The 18,103-nt window shown below is 48.9% G+C and overlaps 1 protein-coding gene across 1 annotated transcript; it reads right to left on the reverse strand.

Moving 5' to 3' along the window:
• Positions 1-1,495: 1,495 nt before the first annotated feature.
• On the reverse strand, positions 1,496-18,015 carry F2 (coagulation factor II, thrombin). The gene is made up of 14 exons (XM_060606521.2): positions 17,882-18,015; positions 17,345-17,508; positions 16,613-16,637; positions 16,277-16,327; positions 14,742-14,847; positions 14,497-14,633; positions 12,800-13,114; positions 12,348-12,473; positions 12,138-12,264; positions 11,281-11,448; positions 10,581-10,754; positions 10,179-10,360; positions 1,897-1,967; positions 1,496-1,754 (listed from the first exon to the last, which is right to left on the reverse strand). The coding sequence occupies exons 1-14, from the start codon at positions 17,958-17,960 to the stop codon at positions 1,611-1,613; spliced, it is 1,869 nt and encodes a 622-aa protein (XP_060462504.1). The 5' UTR covers positions 17,961-18,015; the 3' UTR covers positions 1,496-1,610.
• Positions 18,016-18,103: the final 88 nt, after the last annotated feature.

The raw sequence follows: 18,103 nt of genomic DNA on the forward strand, positions 1-18,103 counted from the left end.
CCTGCAAACTCACTGACTTCCCGGTTTTCCCCCTGCTTTCTGGTCAACCAGAACCAAACAAGGGCAAAGGAACTCAGTCCCAATTCTCTGTTCCTGAAAGTATTGAAAAACGGGAAGGGAAAATAAAGAGGAGGGAAGGGGGCAAAAGTACTTACCTTCAGTCCCTTCCCACTCTAAACCATGAGGTTTATAGATCTTAGTTGAAGGTTCTAGGTCACAAATGGTGATCATGGTGGCATCCATGTTCTTCCCCCAACGAGCTCAGGGATGAGACTTCACAGCACAGACCCCCAGAGAATTATCAAGTGATCGGCATCTCACGCCAGCCGACACTCAGTGTTGTGCCTGTTGCAGGCTGTGGTGCCTCACTCCCCAGCCACAGATGCACCGAACGGGAGTGGCAACGGGCCATGGTGCAGCCGGAAACTCGGTGGAGCCGCGCAGAAGGGCAGTGGTGCGTCCGCCGTGCTCCATCCCAGACCAACGACCTCCGCCAGGAGCAACCTTCGAGAACATGCTGTGACTCTTAGGACTCGGACATTCGTCCAAACCCTTTCTGAATCTACTTATACACCCTCTAGGTCCCATCTCGTAGAGAAACAAATTGCTCGGGTCTGATAACGATGATGTGAGTAGAAATCCCAGGAAGCAACAACCCCACCAACGTGCTATTTGCAGGGGCCAGAGGAGGGGAGTGGCAGAGCAACTCTGATCACACCAGGCAGAAGTGAGCATACAGGCGGCCGTGATTTATGCACAGCTTACCAGGTACTGGGCACTTGGCTAAGTACACCATACACGTTACCTAAATTACTCCTCAAAACCTTACTGAGGCAAGTAATGTCATTGCGCACATCTTCCATGTAAGGAAACAGGCTCACGGAAGTCAAGTGCCTTGTCCGTGGTTCTCCCTTTCCTATCCCAGAAGACTGAACCCAGACAGTCTGACGCTGGGGCCCACACTCCGAACCACCATATCCCACGAGACTCTCAGATGAAGGCACTTCAAATAACTGAGCCTGTTGGGGGCATTAATCTGATGTCATTTTAATGACGTGCAGAAGCACATAGGGACTTCCGAGGAAAGCGGCAGGTAAAGAGAAAGGTGTACCTACTCATCCCTCATCGCTCCGGTCTTCCTCCCGCCTCTTCTCTGGTCCCGGGACAAGCGCTTTACAGACAGCAGAGCGACTGAAAGCACAGGTTTCAGTATCTTCTGTGCTCCAAGTCCAACTCTGGCCCTTCTTAACTGTGTGACCTTGGACAAGACGCTTCTCCTAGTTGATTTCCTCACCTACCTCTTACGACCATGAAATGAGCTAACCCACGAAGGCCCCAAGTCCGGAACATTTTCAGTGCTCCTACTCTCAGGCCACCACCTCCCCATCACCTGCCCCGCCCCCCTTCTGTGACTGGGGGACCCGCTAAGTCCTGTTCATCCAGTCGGACTGGCTCTTCCAGAGCTGCCCACGAATGGCACTGGGAGCGCTGAGGCTTGTTGACAGGCACTTTTATTGAGAACTATACTTTTAGGAACAAAGCACAAAAATAATTCCTCCGACTTGGTTTCTGTGATTTTGCAGCGAGGAGCCTAGAAGGTGAACGGCCCCCTAACTTCCAGACTGATCAATGACCTTCCGTATCCACTTCTTCAGGCGGAACACGTGTGTGTAGAAGCCGTATTTTCCATCCCTGTCACAGCCTTCGCCCCATGAGACGATGCCCATTTGGTACCAGCGGTTGTTAAAGGGGCTCTGAGGAAGAGACGTGGGGATTCCAACAGAGTCAAGTCCAAGGCAGTGGCAGGCAACTCCTCCTGAAAACTGGGTCTGTGCTTACCCCCCCTGCACCCTCAGAAGATCCAGACACCAGCTCCTGGCCTTCAGTGATGCTTACCTTCATGACAAAGGGTCCCCCGCTGTCGCCTTCACAAGCATCCCCTCGCTTCCCTTCATTGGGCTTGTAACCTTGAGAAAGAAGAGTAGAGCTCAGGCGCAGAGCTCGTGCTCCCTCCACTCCTCTGGAAGAGACAGCTGGCGAGTGTCCACTTGACCCTTTGTGGTCATCCTCGACTCCTCACTTCCTCACCCCTCACGTGCAGTCCTTATCACGGCTCTGTCTTCAGCACGCATCCCAGTCAGCTACTTCTCACCGCCTCCATCCCTGGTCACAGCACAGGCATCTCTCCCCTGAACTAGTTTGCCTATCTCACGCACGCGCACACATGCACACCATCATCATCACCGGAATACGGAAAACACCCAAACTTCAAGTCAATTGAGTATATTTAATGGGCATCTAATATTAACACTTATGTGGAGAGGAGAATGTAAATATCTACTAGATAAAAGAAGTGGGTAGAACTGAATTGGAACCTTGTAAATGACACCAAATCTACAAAATGAATGGATGACAACTAAAGAGATCCATACCAAGATACTAGGGAAACAAAAAATAAGAATAAAAAGCACCTTGGCTAATAAAAATTCTCCCCCCAAACAACTATGAAACAGAGGAAAACTAACTGAATGAAATTTCCTCAAGCAAAAGTGTAGGATGTAACAAAATACCTTGAATCAGACATCCAAAAATTTTATTTTTTATTTTTTTTAACGTTTATTTATTTTTGAGACAGAGAGAGACAGAGCATGAATGGGGAAGGGTCAGAGAGAGGGAGTCACAGAATCTGAAACAGGCTCCAGGCTCTGAGCTGTCAGCACAGAGCCCGACGCGGGGCTCGAACTCACGGACCGTGAGATCTTGACCTGAGCCGAAGTCGGACGTTTAACCGACTGAGCCACCCAGGCGCCCCCAGACATCCAAAAATTTTAAATAAATGGACAAATCAGTAGGAAGAAACACAAAGGGACTGAAGTAGAACTCAGACCAAAGAAGAAATCGGAGTCCCTTAAAAGAAAAATCAGACCTTGGAACAAAACTAATATGTATTATATAATCCAAGAAAACTTACAGAAATAAAATAAGATTAAAGGTATACATTGAAAGGATCCACATGGGGTAGCTGGCAAAAATGACCTGAAACACTCAGCTCTGGGACATATCCCAATAAAACTTCAAAGATGAAGGAAAAAAGCCTCCAAGCACAAAAGACCAAATACCTCACAAGTTCTAAAGAATTACACCAGCATCAGATTTTCAAAACCAACATACAAAGTAAGTAAGCAACAACAAAGCTATACTTCTTTTAAAAATTCAGGGAAGGAAAACGTAAGCCACGGATTTTATACACAGCCAATCAGAGCTTCCGGTGTCGAGACTACAGAAAAACAGTTAACAAACACAAACTCAAGAAATTCTACCACCATAACCGTTGTTGAAGAACCTGCTTCATCCAACCAAGAGATGAATGCTTTAGCAAAAGGGCTGATTAACTGTTCTGACAAGTAGAAAAATGAAGCTAAAAATATCAAAGATCCTGAAGAGGAGTGTAAACTCATTGATTGTTGTATAGCCAACAGGTGGGAGTTAAGAATTAATAGGTCATATGAGAAAAGAAGGAACAAAAGGCATTTCAAAAAGGTAGAAGCCCAAAGATAATCACTAGAACAAAAATGCAAACCTTCGTATATATTTAAAAACACAAAGAAAAGATCACATGGGAAAAAATACAGCAAATGAAACATAATACACGTAATAATCACAAACTATGAATACAAATTCAATCATATCGATAAATGTGAATGGGCTTAACTCACTTAAAAAAGAAAAAGATTTCTTTTAATTCTTCCTCTCTTTTTGTTTTTAAGTTTATTTATTTTGAGAGAAAGAGCGTGAGCAGGGGAGGGACAGAGAGAGAGAGAGAGAGAGAGAGAATCCCAAGCAGGCTCCAGGCTCTGCGCAGAGCCCAATATGGAGCTCAATCTCACAATGGTGAGATCATGACCTGAGCCAAAATCAAGTCAGACATTTAACAGACTGAGCCAACCAGGTGCCCCTCCCCAAAAATGACTTTTAATTTGACTCACAAAGCAGGACCTAACTATGCTAGATATAAGAGACAAAACAAAGTGATTCATAGAGGCTAAAGTTGGAGGGATGGACAAAGGTATATCAAGTGAATGGAAACAAAAAATGAGGAAGAAACAGTGATCCTGAAGTTGAAAATAATTTAAGGAAGTAGTACACTTTTAATGCTAAAAGCCACAATTCATAATGAATAAATATCAATTACCACTACCTGTGCTAAACAGCACAACAACCACATTTATAAAGAGACTGTAAGCAATGCGACAAGACAGAAATACATTAATAGAATTTAACACAAACTCAGTAAAAGATCAAGTGAACTGAAAATAAATAAGGATATAAATGACCTAAATAAGAGGGCACCTGGCTGGCTTAGTCAGTAGAGTCTGCGTCTCTTGGTCTTGGGGTTGCGAGTTCGAGCCCCACACTGGGTGTAGAGATTACTTAAAAATAAAATGTAGGGGCACCTGGGTGGTTCAGTCTGTTAAGCGTCCGACTTTGGCTCATGTCATGATCTCAGTTCGTGAGTTCAAGCCCCGTGTCGGGCTCTGTGCTGACAGCTCAGAGCCTGGAGCCTGCTTCGGATTCTATGTCTGCCCCTCTCTCTACCCCTCCCCTGCTCACGCTCTGTGTCTCTCTGTCTCTCGATAATAAATAAACGTTAAAAAAAAATTATTAAAACACAATATATAAAATAAGGTGCTAAGGAGTAAAAAAAAAACATAATAGATTGTAGTACTCTAGAAAGATACAACATAGACTTGAGCAAATGGGCAGACATTTCTTGTCCTTGAAAAGAATGACATCAAAAAGATGTCACTTCTCCCTAAATTAATTTATAAATTTAACACAATCCCAACAAAAATATCCATAGGCTTTTTTTTTTTTTAATGGAGCTAGACAAATCGATACCAAAGTTCATACAGAAAAACAAACATGCAAGAATTGCCAGGAAAACACTGGAAAAGAAAAACAGGAGGCAACAAACCCTACCAGATATTAAAACATACGCTAAAGTCTCTATAATTAAAACAAGACAGTACTTTAATAGAATAGACAACAGACCAGGAGAACCAAATAGAATGTCTTTGAATAGAAACAGATTTGAATACAAATAGAGCCTAGTATGTGACAAGTGTGACATCTCAAATCACTGGGGCAGAGGCGCCTGGCTGGCTCAGTTGGTACAGCACATGACTCCTGGTCCTGGGGTTGTGCATTTAAGCCCCACGCTGGGGGTAGAGCTTACTTAAAAAAAAAAAAAAAATCAAATCACTGGGCAAAGATAGAATTTTTAATAAATGGTGTGGGGACAGCTGGTTAGCCATTTGGACAAAGAGAAGTTAGATCCATACCTTGTATCATACCCAAGAATAGACTCCAAATGACTCAGGGGTCCAAGTGTAGAAAAATGAAACTAAGTACCAGAAGAAAACATGAGTGAATTTCTCTATGACCTGGATGTAAGGAAAGTTTTTCTAACTCCATCAAAATCCAGACGCAATAAAATATTAATACCTTTGGCTACCTAAAGAAAATTTTTAATTAGAAATGGTAAAAGGTTGGGGCGCCTGGGTGGCTCAGTCGGTTAAGCGCCCGACTTCAGCTCAGGTCATGATCTCATGGTCTGTGAGTTCGAGCCCCGCGTCGGGCTCTGTGCTGACAGCTTGGAGCCTGGGGCCTGTGTCTGCGTCTCTCTGACCCTCCCCCGTTCATGCTCTTTCTCTGTCTCAAAAATAAATAAACATTTAAAAAAATTTTTTTTTCAAGAAACGGTAAAAGGTTATAAACGTTAAAAACCAAACTGGGAGAAAATATTTGCAACATATATCACAAAGGCCTATACTGCCAATACATGAAGAACTCTCAACAATTGACGGGAAAGGGACAAAAAATGGGCAAAAAAAACATGAATAATTCATAAAAAATACTATAAAAATGGTCCTCAAGCATCTGAAAAGATGTTCAATTGCAAAATATTGACAACAATCTAAATGCCCCCACACAGGAAACAGTTGAACAAGCTATGGTGCGTCTACATAATGGACTACATGGTGTGGCTTTTTTTTTTTTTTTTTTTTTTTTTTTTAAGAATAAGGAAAACAAGGGGCACCTGGGTAGCTCAGTCAGTTAAGCATCTGGGACTCTTGATTTCGACTCAGGTCATGATCTCACAGTTTGTGAGTTTGAGCCCTGCATCAGGCTCTGTGCTGATGGTGTGGAGCCTGCTTGGGATTCCTCTCCCTCTCGCTCTCTGCCCCTCCCCACCTCAAAAATAAACAAAACATTAAAAAAAAAAAAAAAAAGAAAAAGGAATAAGGAAAAAAAGTCTATAACCAATATGGAGTGAATTTCCAGGATATATAAACTGAAAAAAGCAGGGTGCCTGGGTACCAGGGTGCCTCAGTCCATTAAGCGTCTGACTCTTAATTTCAGCTCAGGTTATAATCTCACGGTTTGTGGGTTTGAACCCCACGTCAGTCTCTGCACCGACAGTGCAGAGCCTGCTTGGAATTCTCTCTTTCTCACTCTCTCCCTCTCCTGCTCTCTCTCTCTCTCAAAATGGTTAAGTATCCAACTCTTGATTTCGGCTCAGGTCATGATTTCACGGTTCATGGGTTCAAGCCCCACATCGCCTGGAGTTTGCTTTTGATTCTGTGTCTCCCTCTCTCTCTGCCCCTCCCATGCTCATGCTCTGCCTCTCTCTCAAAAATAAACAATAAAATTTTTTTTTAATTTTTTAAAGTTTTTGTAAAAAGTGAAAAAAGCAAAATACAAAAGAATGTCTACAGCATGCTACAGTGTGTGTAAAAAGAGGGAAATAAAAGGGGCGCCTGGGTGGCTTAGTTGGTTGAGCATCCGACTCCGGCTCAGGTCATGATCTCGTAGTTCATGAGTTCCAGCCCCGCGTCGGGCTCTGTGCTGACAGCTCGGAGCCTGAAGCCTGGTTCAGATTCTGTGTCTCCCTCTCTCTCTGCCCCTGTCCCCACTCACGCTTTCTCTCTCAAAAATAAATAAACATTTTTTAAAAATTTTAAAAAGGGGTGTTTGGGTGGCTCAGTCAGTTGAGCCTCTGACTTCAGCTCAGGTCATGATCTCAGTTTGTGGGTTCGAGCTCCACATCGGGCTCTGTGCTAACAGCTCAGAGCCTGGATCCTGCTTGGGTTTCCATGTCTCCCTCTCTCTCTATCCCTTCCCTGCTCGTGCTCTCTCTCAAAAATGAATATACAATAAAAAAAAATTTTTTTTAATTAAAACAAAGCGGGGGAATAAAATACATATGTGTCTGCTCATTTGTGCTAAAAGAAACACAGGAAGAAAAAAAAACCACAAACTAGTGCTATGGGGTGACTAACAGCCTGGATGGCAATGGAGTGGAAAGGATAAGGGGGTAAAAGGATAGAAGGGAAAGGGGAGTGTCACTGTCTGAGTTTCAGAAGCATGTTAATACTCCAAAAATAAAAATGACAAAGATGGGATTCAACAAAGTTGAATACAATTAGAAACTAAGCCTAACTGTATTTTAAATAAAAACACAGAGAAGGGAAGAAAAAACTAACCCATGTTACTTGAGAGAGAGACAGCATGAGCAGAGGAAGAGAGTCAAAGGGGGGGAGAGAGAGAGAATCCCAAGCAGGCTCCATGCTGTCCACATAGAGCCCAATGCAGGGCTCGATCCCAAAAACTATGAGATCTTGACCTGAGCCAAAAATCAAGAGTCTGACGTTCAACCAACTGAACCACCCAGATACCTCCCAAGTTACTTTTGAACACAGCATTTCACTATGCATCCGTAGGCTGAAGACAGAAACACTGTGAAGAAATGCTGATCCTTAGTAGGATTGTTTTTCACTGTGAGATGGATGGGTGATTCTGAAACAATGTATTCTAGTATTGATCAAATAAGTTAGTATCATATGAATAATAGGAGTCAAATTTATCCCTACAACAGAGAGTTACAAATATGGAAAGGGAGAAACTAAAATTAATCCTGCTGGATTGCAGTAGGCAGGTTCAGATAGAGAAACTGATAGATGATAGAAAGAAAAATCAATCTAGATGTTGGTGTATGCATAATACACACGTTTTCTAGATCTGTCTGCTGAGAGGACATGGAAGCAATGACATCCCAGTAGCAATGTGCACACCTAGCACCCAGATCTTGGTTTCTAAGCACTGTTCTCCACTAGAAAGAAGGTGGGTTGAATCTGGAATATCTCGCTCTGCCAATGTAAGAAAGTACTCAGGAATGACAGGGACATCAAAAGTCACAGAAGCCAGGCTGAAGGGACTCCCGCTGGCCAAACTTGGCAAATTTGAAAATCAAAATAAATAATGATAGTAGCAAATTATAGCCCTTAGAATAAAGACCCAGGAGTCCACACTGACAGAATGAAAGAAAGGAGAGGGCTCCCTTACAGTGAAATAACTAATAAATGTAGAAGGAAAGACAGAATTAGAAAATCACCATTAGGCAGCCCTCCAGAGTTGGAAGAATGGTTTGATGAGAAACAGAATACATAGTGTCAAAGTTTCTCCCCACAAGATAGTTATTAGCAGAACCTCAGAGTGAGAAACTGGCCAGATGCAGACACTACCTTAACCAAGAAGTCAGAGTTAATCTCACCAGGTATGGGACAAATTGATGTCACACGTCTGCTAACGGAGCAGACTTAGAAGGACACAGCATGGCTTAGCCTGAATCTGATCACAAGGAAACCAAAACCTTAGATAAACTGAACTGAGAGCCAAGCTACAGATTCACTGGGCTGCACTTGCCAAATATGTCCAAGCCATGGAAGACAAAGAAAAAAGATTGACAACTAAAGACGGTGTGTGACCCTGGATTGGATCCAGATGAGAAAAACCTTTTCCCCCTTTGCCTTAGAAGACATTAGTAAGTAGGACAACTGGAAAACATTTGAATAAGGTGCACAGATTAAGTAATGGTATTATATCATTATTAATTTCCTGATTTTAACAATTGTACTTGTTATGTTAGAGAACATCTTTGTTTTTTGGATCTATTCAACTATGTGGGTAAAAAGGCATATGTATAATTTACTGTCAGTGTGTGTATATGTGTTTATATGTCTATAAATACACACACAAAGTGGGGGACAGAATCTTGATGACAGTATACAGGAATTCTTTGAATTATTTTTGTGACTTTTCTATGAGTCTGAAATCACACTAAAAAAAAAATTTTTTTTTTTAAAGTAAGTTCTGTGCCCAATGTAGGGCTTGAACTCATGACCCTGAGATCAAGAGTCCCATGCTCCACCAACTAAGCCAGCCAAGCACCCCTAAACTAAAAATTTTTAATTAAGTTAGACCATCTATTCACCTGTCCCCAACCCTCCAAAACTTCCTATCTCAATAAAAGCCAAAGTCCTTCAAGGCCCTAAAAGAAGTGCCCATCTATGGCTGCCTCCCTCCCTCCCCTCATCTACTGCTGCCCTGCCTATGTTTCCTGCACTCCAGCCACACTAGCCTCCCTGTTGTTCCTCAGACACACTAAGCACACTCCCACCCCAGGGCCTTTGAACCTACTCTCCCCTCACCCTGAAGTGCACTTCCCCTAGACTGGCTCTTCTTCACTTCTTCTAGTTTCTTTTCAGAGATACCTTCTCCAGCCTTGACCAACCACTCTCTTTAGCCTACCCTGTCCCCATCTCTCTCTCCCTTACTCTGCTTGATTTTTCTTCCTAGCAGAGGTTGCTATTCTACATCTGTTTACGGACACTCTCTCCTAGGAAGGGAGCTCTCTGAGGACACAGGCATTGTGCTTGGGTCCTTGTTGTATACTGTAGAATATTGATCACAATAGGCATTCAATAAATATTTGCTGAATGACTGAACAAATGGCTTTTCCTCCACCCATGGCCTCATGCTGTGTGGACTTATGTCTATCAACAACTTAACCAGTGACTAGCACACCTAGTAGTTTATAATATAAATATCACACACATACACACACACAATCTAATCTAACCCTCACACTACCTTACAGGATAGAGACTTTCATCTCCATTTTACAGAGGAAGAAACTGAGCCTCCGAGAGGTTACGCAACTTTGCCCGAAGCCATTTGGCTTGTAAGTGACCAGATCCAGGATTGGAATAGGCCTGCGCCCTTCACATGTCTCAGTCCCCCCCACCCTGAGGCCCAGAAGCGCCCGGGGGACTTGCCAGCACAGAACATGTTGTCCGTCATGCGGATCCTGGTGGACGCCCTGCAGACCCGCTGCTCCACAAGTGGCAAGTTCACCACCTGCAGGACGCTGGGCTGTACCTCACCAACACTGGCCGTCCACGTCTCCTTCAGGTTGCCCCAGCCTGTCACCCGCCCTTTGTATCCAGTCTGGATCAGTCTTTGGGGAAAGGAGAAGGACCTTGTGAGAACTGGCCCCTCCAGGAGCCCCCTGGCCTCAACACTCCCTTGGAGACCCGAATCTAAAACACCGGCGCAGAAAGAACTTCTGGGTTTACTCTGAGCCCCCGAGGCCTGGAAGGGGAAGGAACTTCTGCAAGGCTGCAGTGTCCCCCAGGCCCAGAACCCAGCCCGGAGACCCCCCACCCCCCGAACCCCACCTGGCCACTGTGTCCTTGTCAGGCAGGCACACGGGGTGGATGTAGCTGCTGAAGGTGATGGGCTTCTTGAGCTTCAGCAGGGCAATGTCGCGGTCCAGGTTTTCCCTCCAGTTGTACCTGGGGTGGATGTAGATCTTTTCCAGCATGGAGATCTTTTCAATGCTTCGTTCGTACCTGCGCAAACCCCAACAGGGAGACGGAGAAGCTGTAAGCCACCTGGTGGGGGGCAGCCAGTCCCTGAGAAGAGAAACCGCCTGCCCTCGGGGTCCAGGAAAGGGGCCACCCTCAGGCCACCAGTGAAGGGAGAGCACTGGCTCCTGCCCTGGCAGCATCTTCCGGCCTGAAGCTGCTCAGGGCTTTGGAGTCAAAGAGTCTAGGCAGGTGGGGGAGGAATGCAGGCTGCAGGCCCTGGTCCAAACAGTCTCTGTTCACAGCTCACACTTGGGCCCCGTCCTGGTGCCTGGAGGGGAGATGGAAACTGGCCAGGATTTCATTCTCTGCAAAGCCTTAGTTTCTCTGTCCCCAGCTCCAAACCTCAGCTGAGACATGGCCAAATGGACCTCACAGCAGAGACTGCTGGGTGTTCTACTGTGGGACATGTACAGATATATCCCACATGCCCCAGAGCCACCAGAGCCCCTCACCATCACTCTGAAGGACTCTGAGCCCTGGCAGACATCCATGGGCCCCCATCCTGTACCTGGTGCGGGAGTGCTTGCCAATGCGCACCAGAAGGTCATTCTCGGTGAAGTTCTTGTCCCAAGGCGGGTACAGGAGGCAGTGGGCAGCGGTGAGGACCCAGCGGTCACTAATGAGGCTAGCCCCACACAGCAGTTCCTGGGGACTCTTCCGGAAAAGCATTACCTGCCTGGGAGGGGGAGTGGGCAGCATTAGGAGCTAGGTGGGCTGCCTCTCCACCTGCCCTAAAGTAGAAAAGTCCCAGGTTTAAGAACTAACTGGACAGGGGTGCCTGGGTGGCTCAGTCGGTTAAGTGTCCGACTTTGGCTCAGGTCATTATCTCTCTGCACCTGATCTCGCGGTTGGTGAGTTCAAGCTCAGAGCCTGGAGCCTGCTTCGGATTCTGTATCTCCCTCTCTCTCTGCCCCTCCCACACTCATGCTCTGTTTCTGTCTCAAAAATAAATAAACATTAAACACACACCCATACACACACACACACACACACACAACAACTGGACAGAGCTGCCTGCTAGGCCTAGAACCCAGCTTGATCTGGTTGCCCTTGAGAACTGGAGCCTCCACATGACCCCAAGGGGCTGCCTCCTGATATCTGCACCCTCCCCAGCTTCTGCAGGTCCAGAATTTGCACAGCCTGGCATAGCTCTGGGGTCAGAGAAACTGACTGAAGTAGGCAGACCCCTTAAGCTCTCTGGGCCTCAGCTTCACCCTCTGCGTGTAAGAAGCAATACCCGCAATCTCAGAGGAGTGTCAGCTGTCCTGAGCTGGGAAGCCCAGGCCTGTGAGGTAAGAGTGCCCCGGCGGGTGTCCCCACAGTCTCCCCCCCCCCCCCCCCACCCAGGCTGTCCCCACGACGCACCAGGGTGCAGTGCCAATCTCTGCGTCCCAACCCTCCACGATGCGCCCGTCGATGTAGGAATCCAGAAGCTCCTTTTCTGTTTTGTCCTTCAACGACTTCTTCTCGAACAGAGGCCGCAGCCCACAGTCTGCACAGCAAGCCCGGTGTGAGGAACCGAGCTGTGCCCCGAGCCCCACGCCTCTCCCCACCCCGCCGCCGCCACCACCTCACCTGCCTCCCCGGCGCCGAAGGTCTTCTCGTTAAAGAAGGTCTGGAACTCCTCGGCCGTGGTGCGTCCCTCGATGGGCGCGTCCACGTCCTCGGCCAGCCTGTCGCTCACGTCTTCCACCGGCTCCTCTGCGGAGAGCAGGCGCGGCTGAGGCCGGGCCAGCCTGTGCGCAGCCCCTTCTTAGCCTCCCCAGCACCCCCCACCCCCTCCCCGGGCGGCCTCGGAGGCCCTTGGGCAAGAGGCTGAGAGCCCAGCACACCACGGCCTCGGGAACTCTGCGTCGGGCCCGAGCAGGTTCACCTGCGCGTGGGGCCAGACCGGCCCTGCCGCCGGGAGGAGGCGCTGCCGCGGACCGCGCCCCCTAGCGGCGGGGCAGCCCTGAGTCAGAAGAGGCGCTGCTCGGCTCCGCCCCCAGGCTCCGCCCCCAGCCTCAGGCTCCCCGGCGCTGCCTCACCGCAGTACTCCAGGTTGCAGTACTCGAAGTCACCAGGCTCCCCGGACACATAACACCACACGCCCTCCTCATCCCCGTCCGGGTTGCGGCAGAAGTTCTCCTCCAGCGGCACCAAAGGGTTGAAGTCCTGGTTCTTGCTCAGGGCCTTGGCCTGACTGCTGTCCCAGGCCAGGCAGGGGGACCCATGTGTGGTCACCGCCAGGCGACCGTGGTAGTACCGGCCACGCTCAGGGATGCAGGAGTCCGATGGAGGTGGCAGATTCACCGTGGAGTTTCTGGAGCGTGGGGTCGGCTGTACAGTGACGCCCCCCTGGCCTGGTGGGTGGGGAGGCAGGGGAGCAGGGTGGGTGGAACCACACGTGGAGCCAGACGCATAGGGTTTGACTCCCTGCCTTGCAACCTTCTTCCTATGTGATCTCAGGTCACTTGACCTCTCTGAGCTTCACTTTGCTTGCCTATAAAAGGGGTGACTAATGCCATTCTTGCAGGGGTGTTGAGAAATTTAAACAAAATACATACTGTAAGGGTGGGGTGCAACATGGGCCAGAAATAGCAACTAGGTTTCACCTCCTGGGCTATCTGCCACCTGTTGGTAGTGGCTGCCTGGAGTATTTAAAGAAGGATTCTATTTTTATAGGGGCACAGCAGGAAAGGTAGCTGGGCTGAGTGAGGATGCCTGCAACGTGGGGGCAGGGGGCAGGCTTGTGTAATGGTAGCTGCTTTTGTTACCATGACTAGTAATTTGCTGTAAATCCCAGGATCAAGTATTGGGTCCAACAGGAATGCATGAAAGACAAAGAACACCAATCCATATTTGGTGGACGAATTCTTTACCCCTGCCTGGCTCCACATCCTTTGCCCTGTGATTTTATAGGCAAAGGTGTACTTGTCCACCTGGTGACTTTGGCCTTGATCATGTGGCTCACCCTGGCCAATGGAATGTGACAGACTGATACCCCAGCTATGAGTCTAGGCCTGAGACACACTGTGTGTTTCTACTCAGTTTTGTACCTCTACCGTCATCTTAGGAGATGGTGACTTTCAGCCTCAGCCCCAGGATGAGTAATGTGGAGCAGACCAGGATCCAACCCACCCAAGGAGCCAAGCTCAGGTGGACCCAATGTTTGAAGCCGAACCGGCAGCCAAGCCCAGCCTGCATAAGTGGCTACCACAGACACAGGCAAGCACAGCTGAGATCAGCACAGCACCCAAGCTGACCCTCAGACACATAAGAAATAAATGCTTATTGGTGTAAGCCCCTGAGCTTTTGTGGCTGGTTGTGATTTTGTGGGTGTTTGCAGCTTATGATGGCTAGAGCTAACTGACACATCATGCAAAAGAATAACAACAGAATCATTCTGGGCTGGACATATGAGGCTGGACGTAAAGCACTCTGTAGTGCTCAGAAAAGGGCCCATGGACTGAAATGGTTAAGGAGGGCATCCTGAAGGGAAGAGAGCCTCAAGCAGGAAGGAAAGCATTTTTGGAATGAGCCACAGCCTGGGTCATAAGGAAGCAAAGACAGGGGAGGCAGGTCAGGTCAGCTCTCTCTGGGCTGCTGACTTCACTGACCCACAGGCCCAAATATGTTATAAATATCTAACCCATGCCTAAAGGTAGCCAGGCTCTCACTTCCTGTCCCAGGCTGCTAGGCACCTGAGTCTTGGCCATGGGCTGCCTACTCATCCCCAGCTCACCACAGATGGGGATGCTGCACTCTTCCCTCCGCACGGTGGGGTCTGTAGTATAGCACCAGGGCCCAGTGGTGCTGCCATCTGGGTTGCGGCAGAAATTCTCCTTCAGGTCGGCCCCAGGGTGGGTGGTATAGTTGATTCTGGAATAGGGAATTGCTCAGCAGAGGCCATGCCCCCCCCACCCCCGCCCAATGTCTCCTAGCCCCATATGCTCAGCCCCGCTGGCAACAGGCCTACCCATCACTCACTCAGGCTTATGTGGGTAACGACTCCTCCATAGCTGGCACTCGATGCCTGACCGGGTGAAGTTCACATTCCCTCGGTAATTCATACCCAGACCTTCAGCACAGTTACCTGCAGAGACCCCAGCCCACATCTCTTACCCTGAGGATCTGTCCCCTCTCCCACTTAGCAAAGCTCTGTCTGTCTACCTCCTCCAAACTACTTCTGCTCCACAACCGTTAACCTGCATTTCCTCAGCCACCTCCTCTGTACCCAGCAGTTCACCAATCTATTTAACAATACTCACCTAAAATTCACTGAGTACCCACCATGTGACACCCATGTGACAGACACTGTGCCAGGTACTAAGGACATCGTGAATAGTAAGACATAGTCAGGGTAGGTGCCTGCCCTCGTGGAGCTTATAATCAGTGGCTCCTCAGGGCCAGTAGGATGACAAAGTGAACAAGGTCCTTCTAATCTTGCCCTGGTCTATCTGTCCTGTTATCTTAGCTCCTCATGCATCAGGGCCTTTGCACATGCTGTTTCCTTTGCCTTGGAATGCTCTTTGGTTGGTTCATCAGTGCTTCCCACAAATTTAGGTGGAACTCTGCCTCTTCTGGGGGGCTGTCCCTGATTCTGCCAGCAAACTAAATGTTCCTTCTCCTGGCATTGTCTTGGCACCCGGAATAGAGCTTTTCCAGCAATCACACTGATATTTTGTATTTTTGTTTCCCTACGAGACTGTGAGATCCTTGGCTCTCTTAAAATCCCCAGCACTCAACATAGTGCCTGGTATGTAGCAGAAGCTTAGTAAAATGTCTGTTGAATAAGTTCTTTAACAAATAAAAGGCCAATGGTTAAAGAGTTATTGTTAAGAGCTAGGGTCTGTTGTTATATAAAAGATGTATTCAGAATGCTGTGGAGGAGGGAGGAGGCTCCTTGCAGGCTTAGCAAGGTGATGGCTTTGAACTAGTCCTTGAAGGATAGGCATGTTTTCAGTAAGTGGTGACAGTTGCTCCAGGGGAAGATGACAATGAAAGCAAAGGCCAGGAAGTAGAAACATCTTGGCATGCACAGAGAAGTGCTTGCTGTCTGAGTAGCTGGGGGTCTGGGTCTACGGTTGGTACAGTGGGAGATAAGGCTGGAAGGGAAGGTTAAGGCCAGACCTGCAAAGTTTGCCAGGCTAACAAGCCTGTGCTTTATTCTGGGGGCAATGGGCACCCCTCAACGTCCTGAAGAATGAATGTGACATCATCAGAGCTCTGCCCTGGGAACCTGGGGAAGACGGACTGGCATGGACGGAGGCTCGGATGAGAATAGGCCTTAAATATGAATTCATTATCTATTCATTCATTTGTTCCTCCAACATTAATCATCTAATTCATTGCTGGGTACAGAGCCAGGTGTAAAGATACATCCTTGACCACAGGAACAGAAAGGCAAGGTCAGGTGCTAGAGGCTACCACTGCTAGGCCACAAACCTTAACCCACCCGACCTCGCTCTTCTCCCAGGCTGCTTGCTCACATCCTGCCCCCCACCCGCGCATTAGCTCCTCACCTTCCAGACATTCCACGAGCTTGTCTCGAGGTTTCCTCACTGACTCACAAGCTGGAAAAGACCCAGAAACTTTTGGGATTGGGGTGGGGACAGGATGGGCTCAAGTAGAGGGTGGGTGAGATGAAATGCAAAATCAGAGAGAGGGACAGGCAGATGGTAAGAAGGAAGGGAGGGAGGGAGGGAGGGAGGGAGGGAGGGAGGGAGGGAGGGAGGGAGGAAACAGGCATGGGTGGAGGGACGGATAGGTGCATGACCAGAAGATTCTCCAGAGTAGAACATCCTCTCACTGGGGTCCCCAGGACTTCCTTCCAAGAGCAAGCCCTTCCCAGTGCTCACCTGTGTACTTGGCCCAGAATACATCCTGAAAAATAAGGGCTGGCATGAGGTTGTGGCACATTCTGTTTTGTTTCATTTTGTTTTTCAACAGACTTTATACTTTCTCCTTAAACCTTCTTCTTCCTCTCACCCTGGTCACACAGGGGGCAGGCTCTGGGGAGGTTTGTGGTAGTTTTCCTATTTTTGTTTTCAGAAACACAAGCCCACTAAGGAGAGGAGTATTTGAGGAGAGGGGAGTCCCTCCCTCAACCAACCAAAACCATGGGTGGGCTAGACTGGAGAAAGGGCGTACGTGGGGCCCAGGCAGAGCCCTGGGGAAGGGAAAGGTTGCACCAAGCACCCAGAACCCCGAGGCCTCACCAGAGTCCCACACTCCACAGGCCACTGCTCCACCGCAGAAGAGCTGGAGCTGAGAGGCCATGTGGGCCAGGGCCAGGGCCCCCAGAGACCTCAGTGCACATGTGCAGACAGACATATGAAGACAGAGCAGCCCCTGATGGTCTGGAGCCTCACCGGGCCACCAGATCTTGACACAGCCGGGTGTCGAGCCCTCCAAGAAAGGCTGAGGTCGCTCATCTCCACAACCCAGCGAAATGGGGCCCAAGAGGACCTGAAGTTACCAATAGCTTAACAGCCGAGGTGTCCCTTGCTGCCTCATTTGTGGTCCCAGAGCTGGGCCCGCCTGGATGGCCCCTGCCCGCCCCCCCACCCTGCCGCGTAGCCGGCCTTCACCGTGGCAAAGGAAGACTCCAGGGCCTCAAAGGCCTCCTCGTAGCTGCACAGCTCCTCCACACACTCTCGCTCCAGGTTGCCCTTGCGCACTTCCTCCAGGAAGCCACTGTTGGCACGTCGGACCCGCTGGAGCAGCGATAGTGCTTGCTGAGGGGCCAGGAACACTGCAGGAGGAGGGGCGTGGGACAGCGGCCTCAGCGAGCCAGGCCGTCTTGGCCTCTGTGGTGGCAGGAAGCGAGCCTGGCTTGCCCCGCTGGCTTCCGAAAGGGATGCCTGGGATAGCAGCAGGACCCAAAAGGCTGCTATCAGTAGCCTACCAGCTCCTCTCCATTCACTGGACACCCCACTCCCCATCCTGAAGGAGGGGAGCAGTCACTGGACATCCAGACCTGAGCACTCGACTCCTTCCCTAAGCCGTATGCTGTAGGCTGAGACCCACTTGGGGTTGGCCCTGTGTTCTCGGTCAAGGCAGGAGACCCTGGCCCACGGGCCCATATCCCAGGCTATCAGCCTGTTCCACCTCCAAGCCCCTCTTACCATGCTGGCTGTGCACAAGGCTACACAGGGCAGCTAGGACCAGGCAGCCAGGTAACCACAGGCCTCGGATGTGCGCCATAGTGTGTCAGCTCCTGGAACTCTGAGGGCTTGTCCTGACCCCTCTGGGTTAATGTTGAACTAACATGAAGAAATCAGCCAAGAGGGAGAGGTCACCAAGTCAGGGCCATGGGACTAGTGGAGATAGTCCACCCCCCACCATCC

The sequence above is a fragment of the Panthera onca genome, chromosome D1 (assembly GCF_046562875.1).
Source record: "Panthera onca isolate mPanOnc1 chromosome D1, mPanOnc1 haplotype 2, whole genome shotgun sequence".
Classification (NCBI taxonomy): domain Eukaryota; kingdom Metazoa; phylum Chordata; class Mammalia; order Carnivora; family Felidae; genus Panthera; species Panthera onca.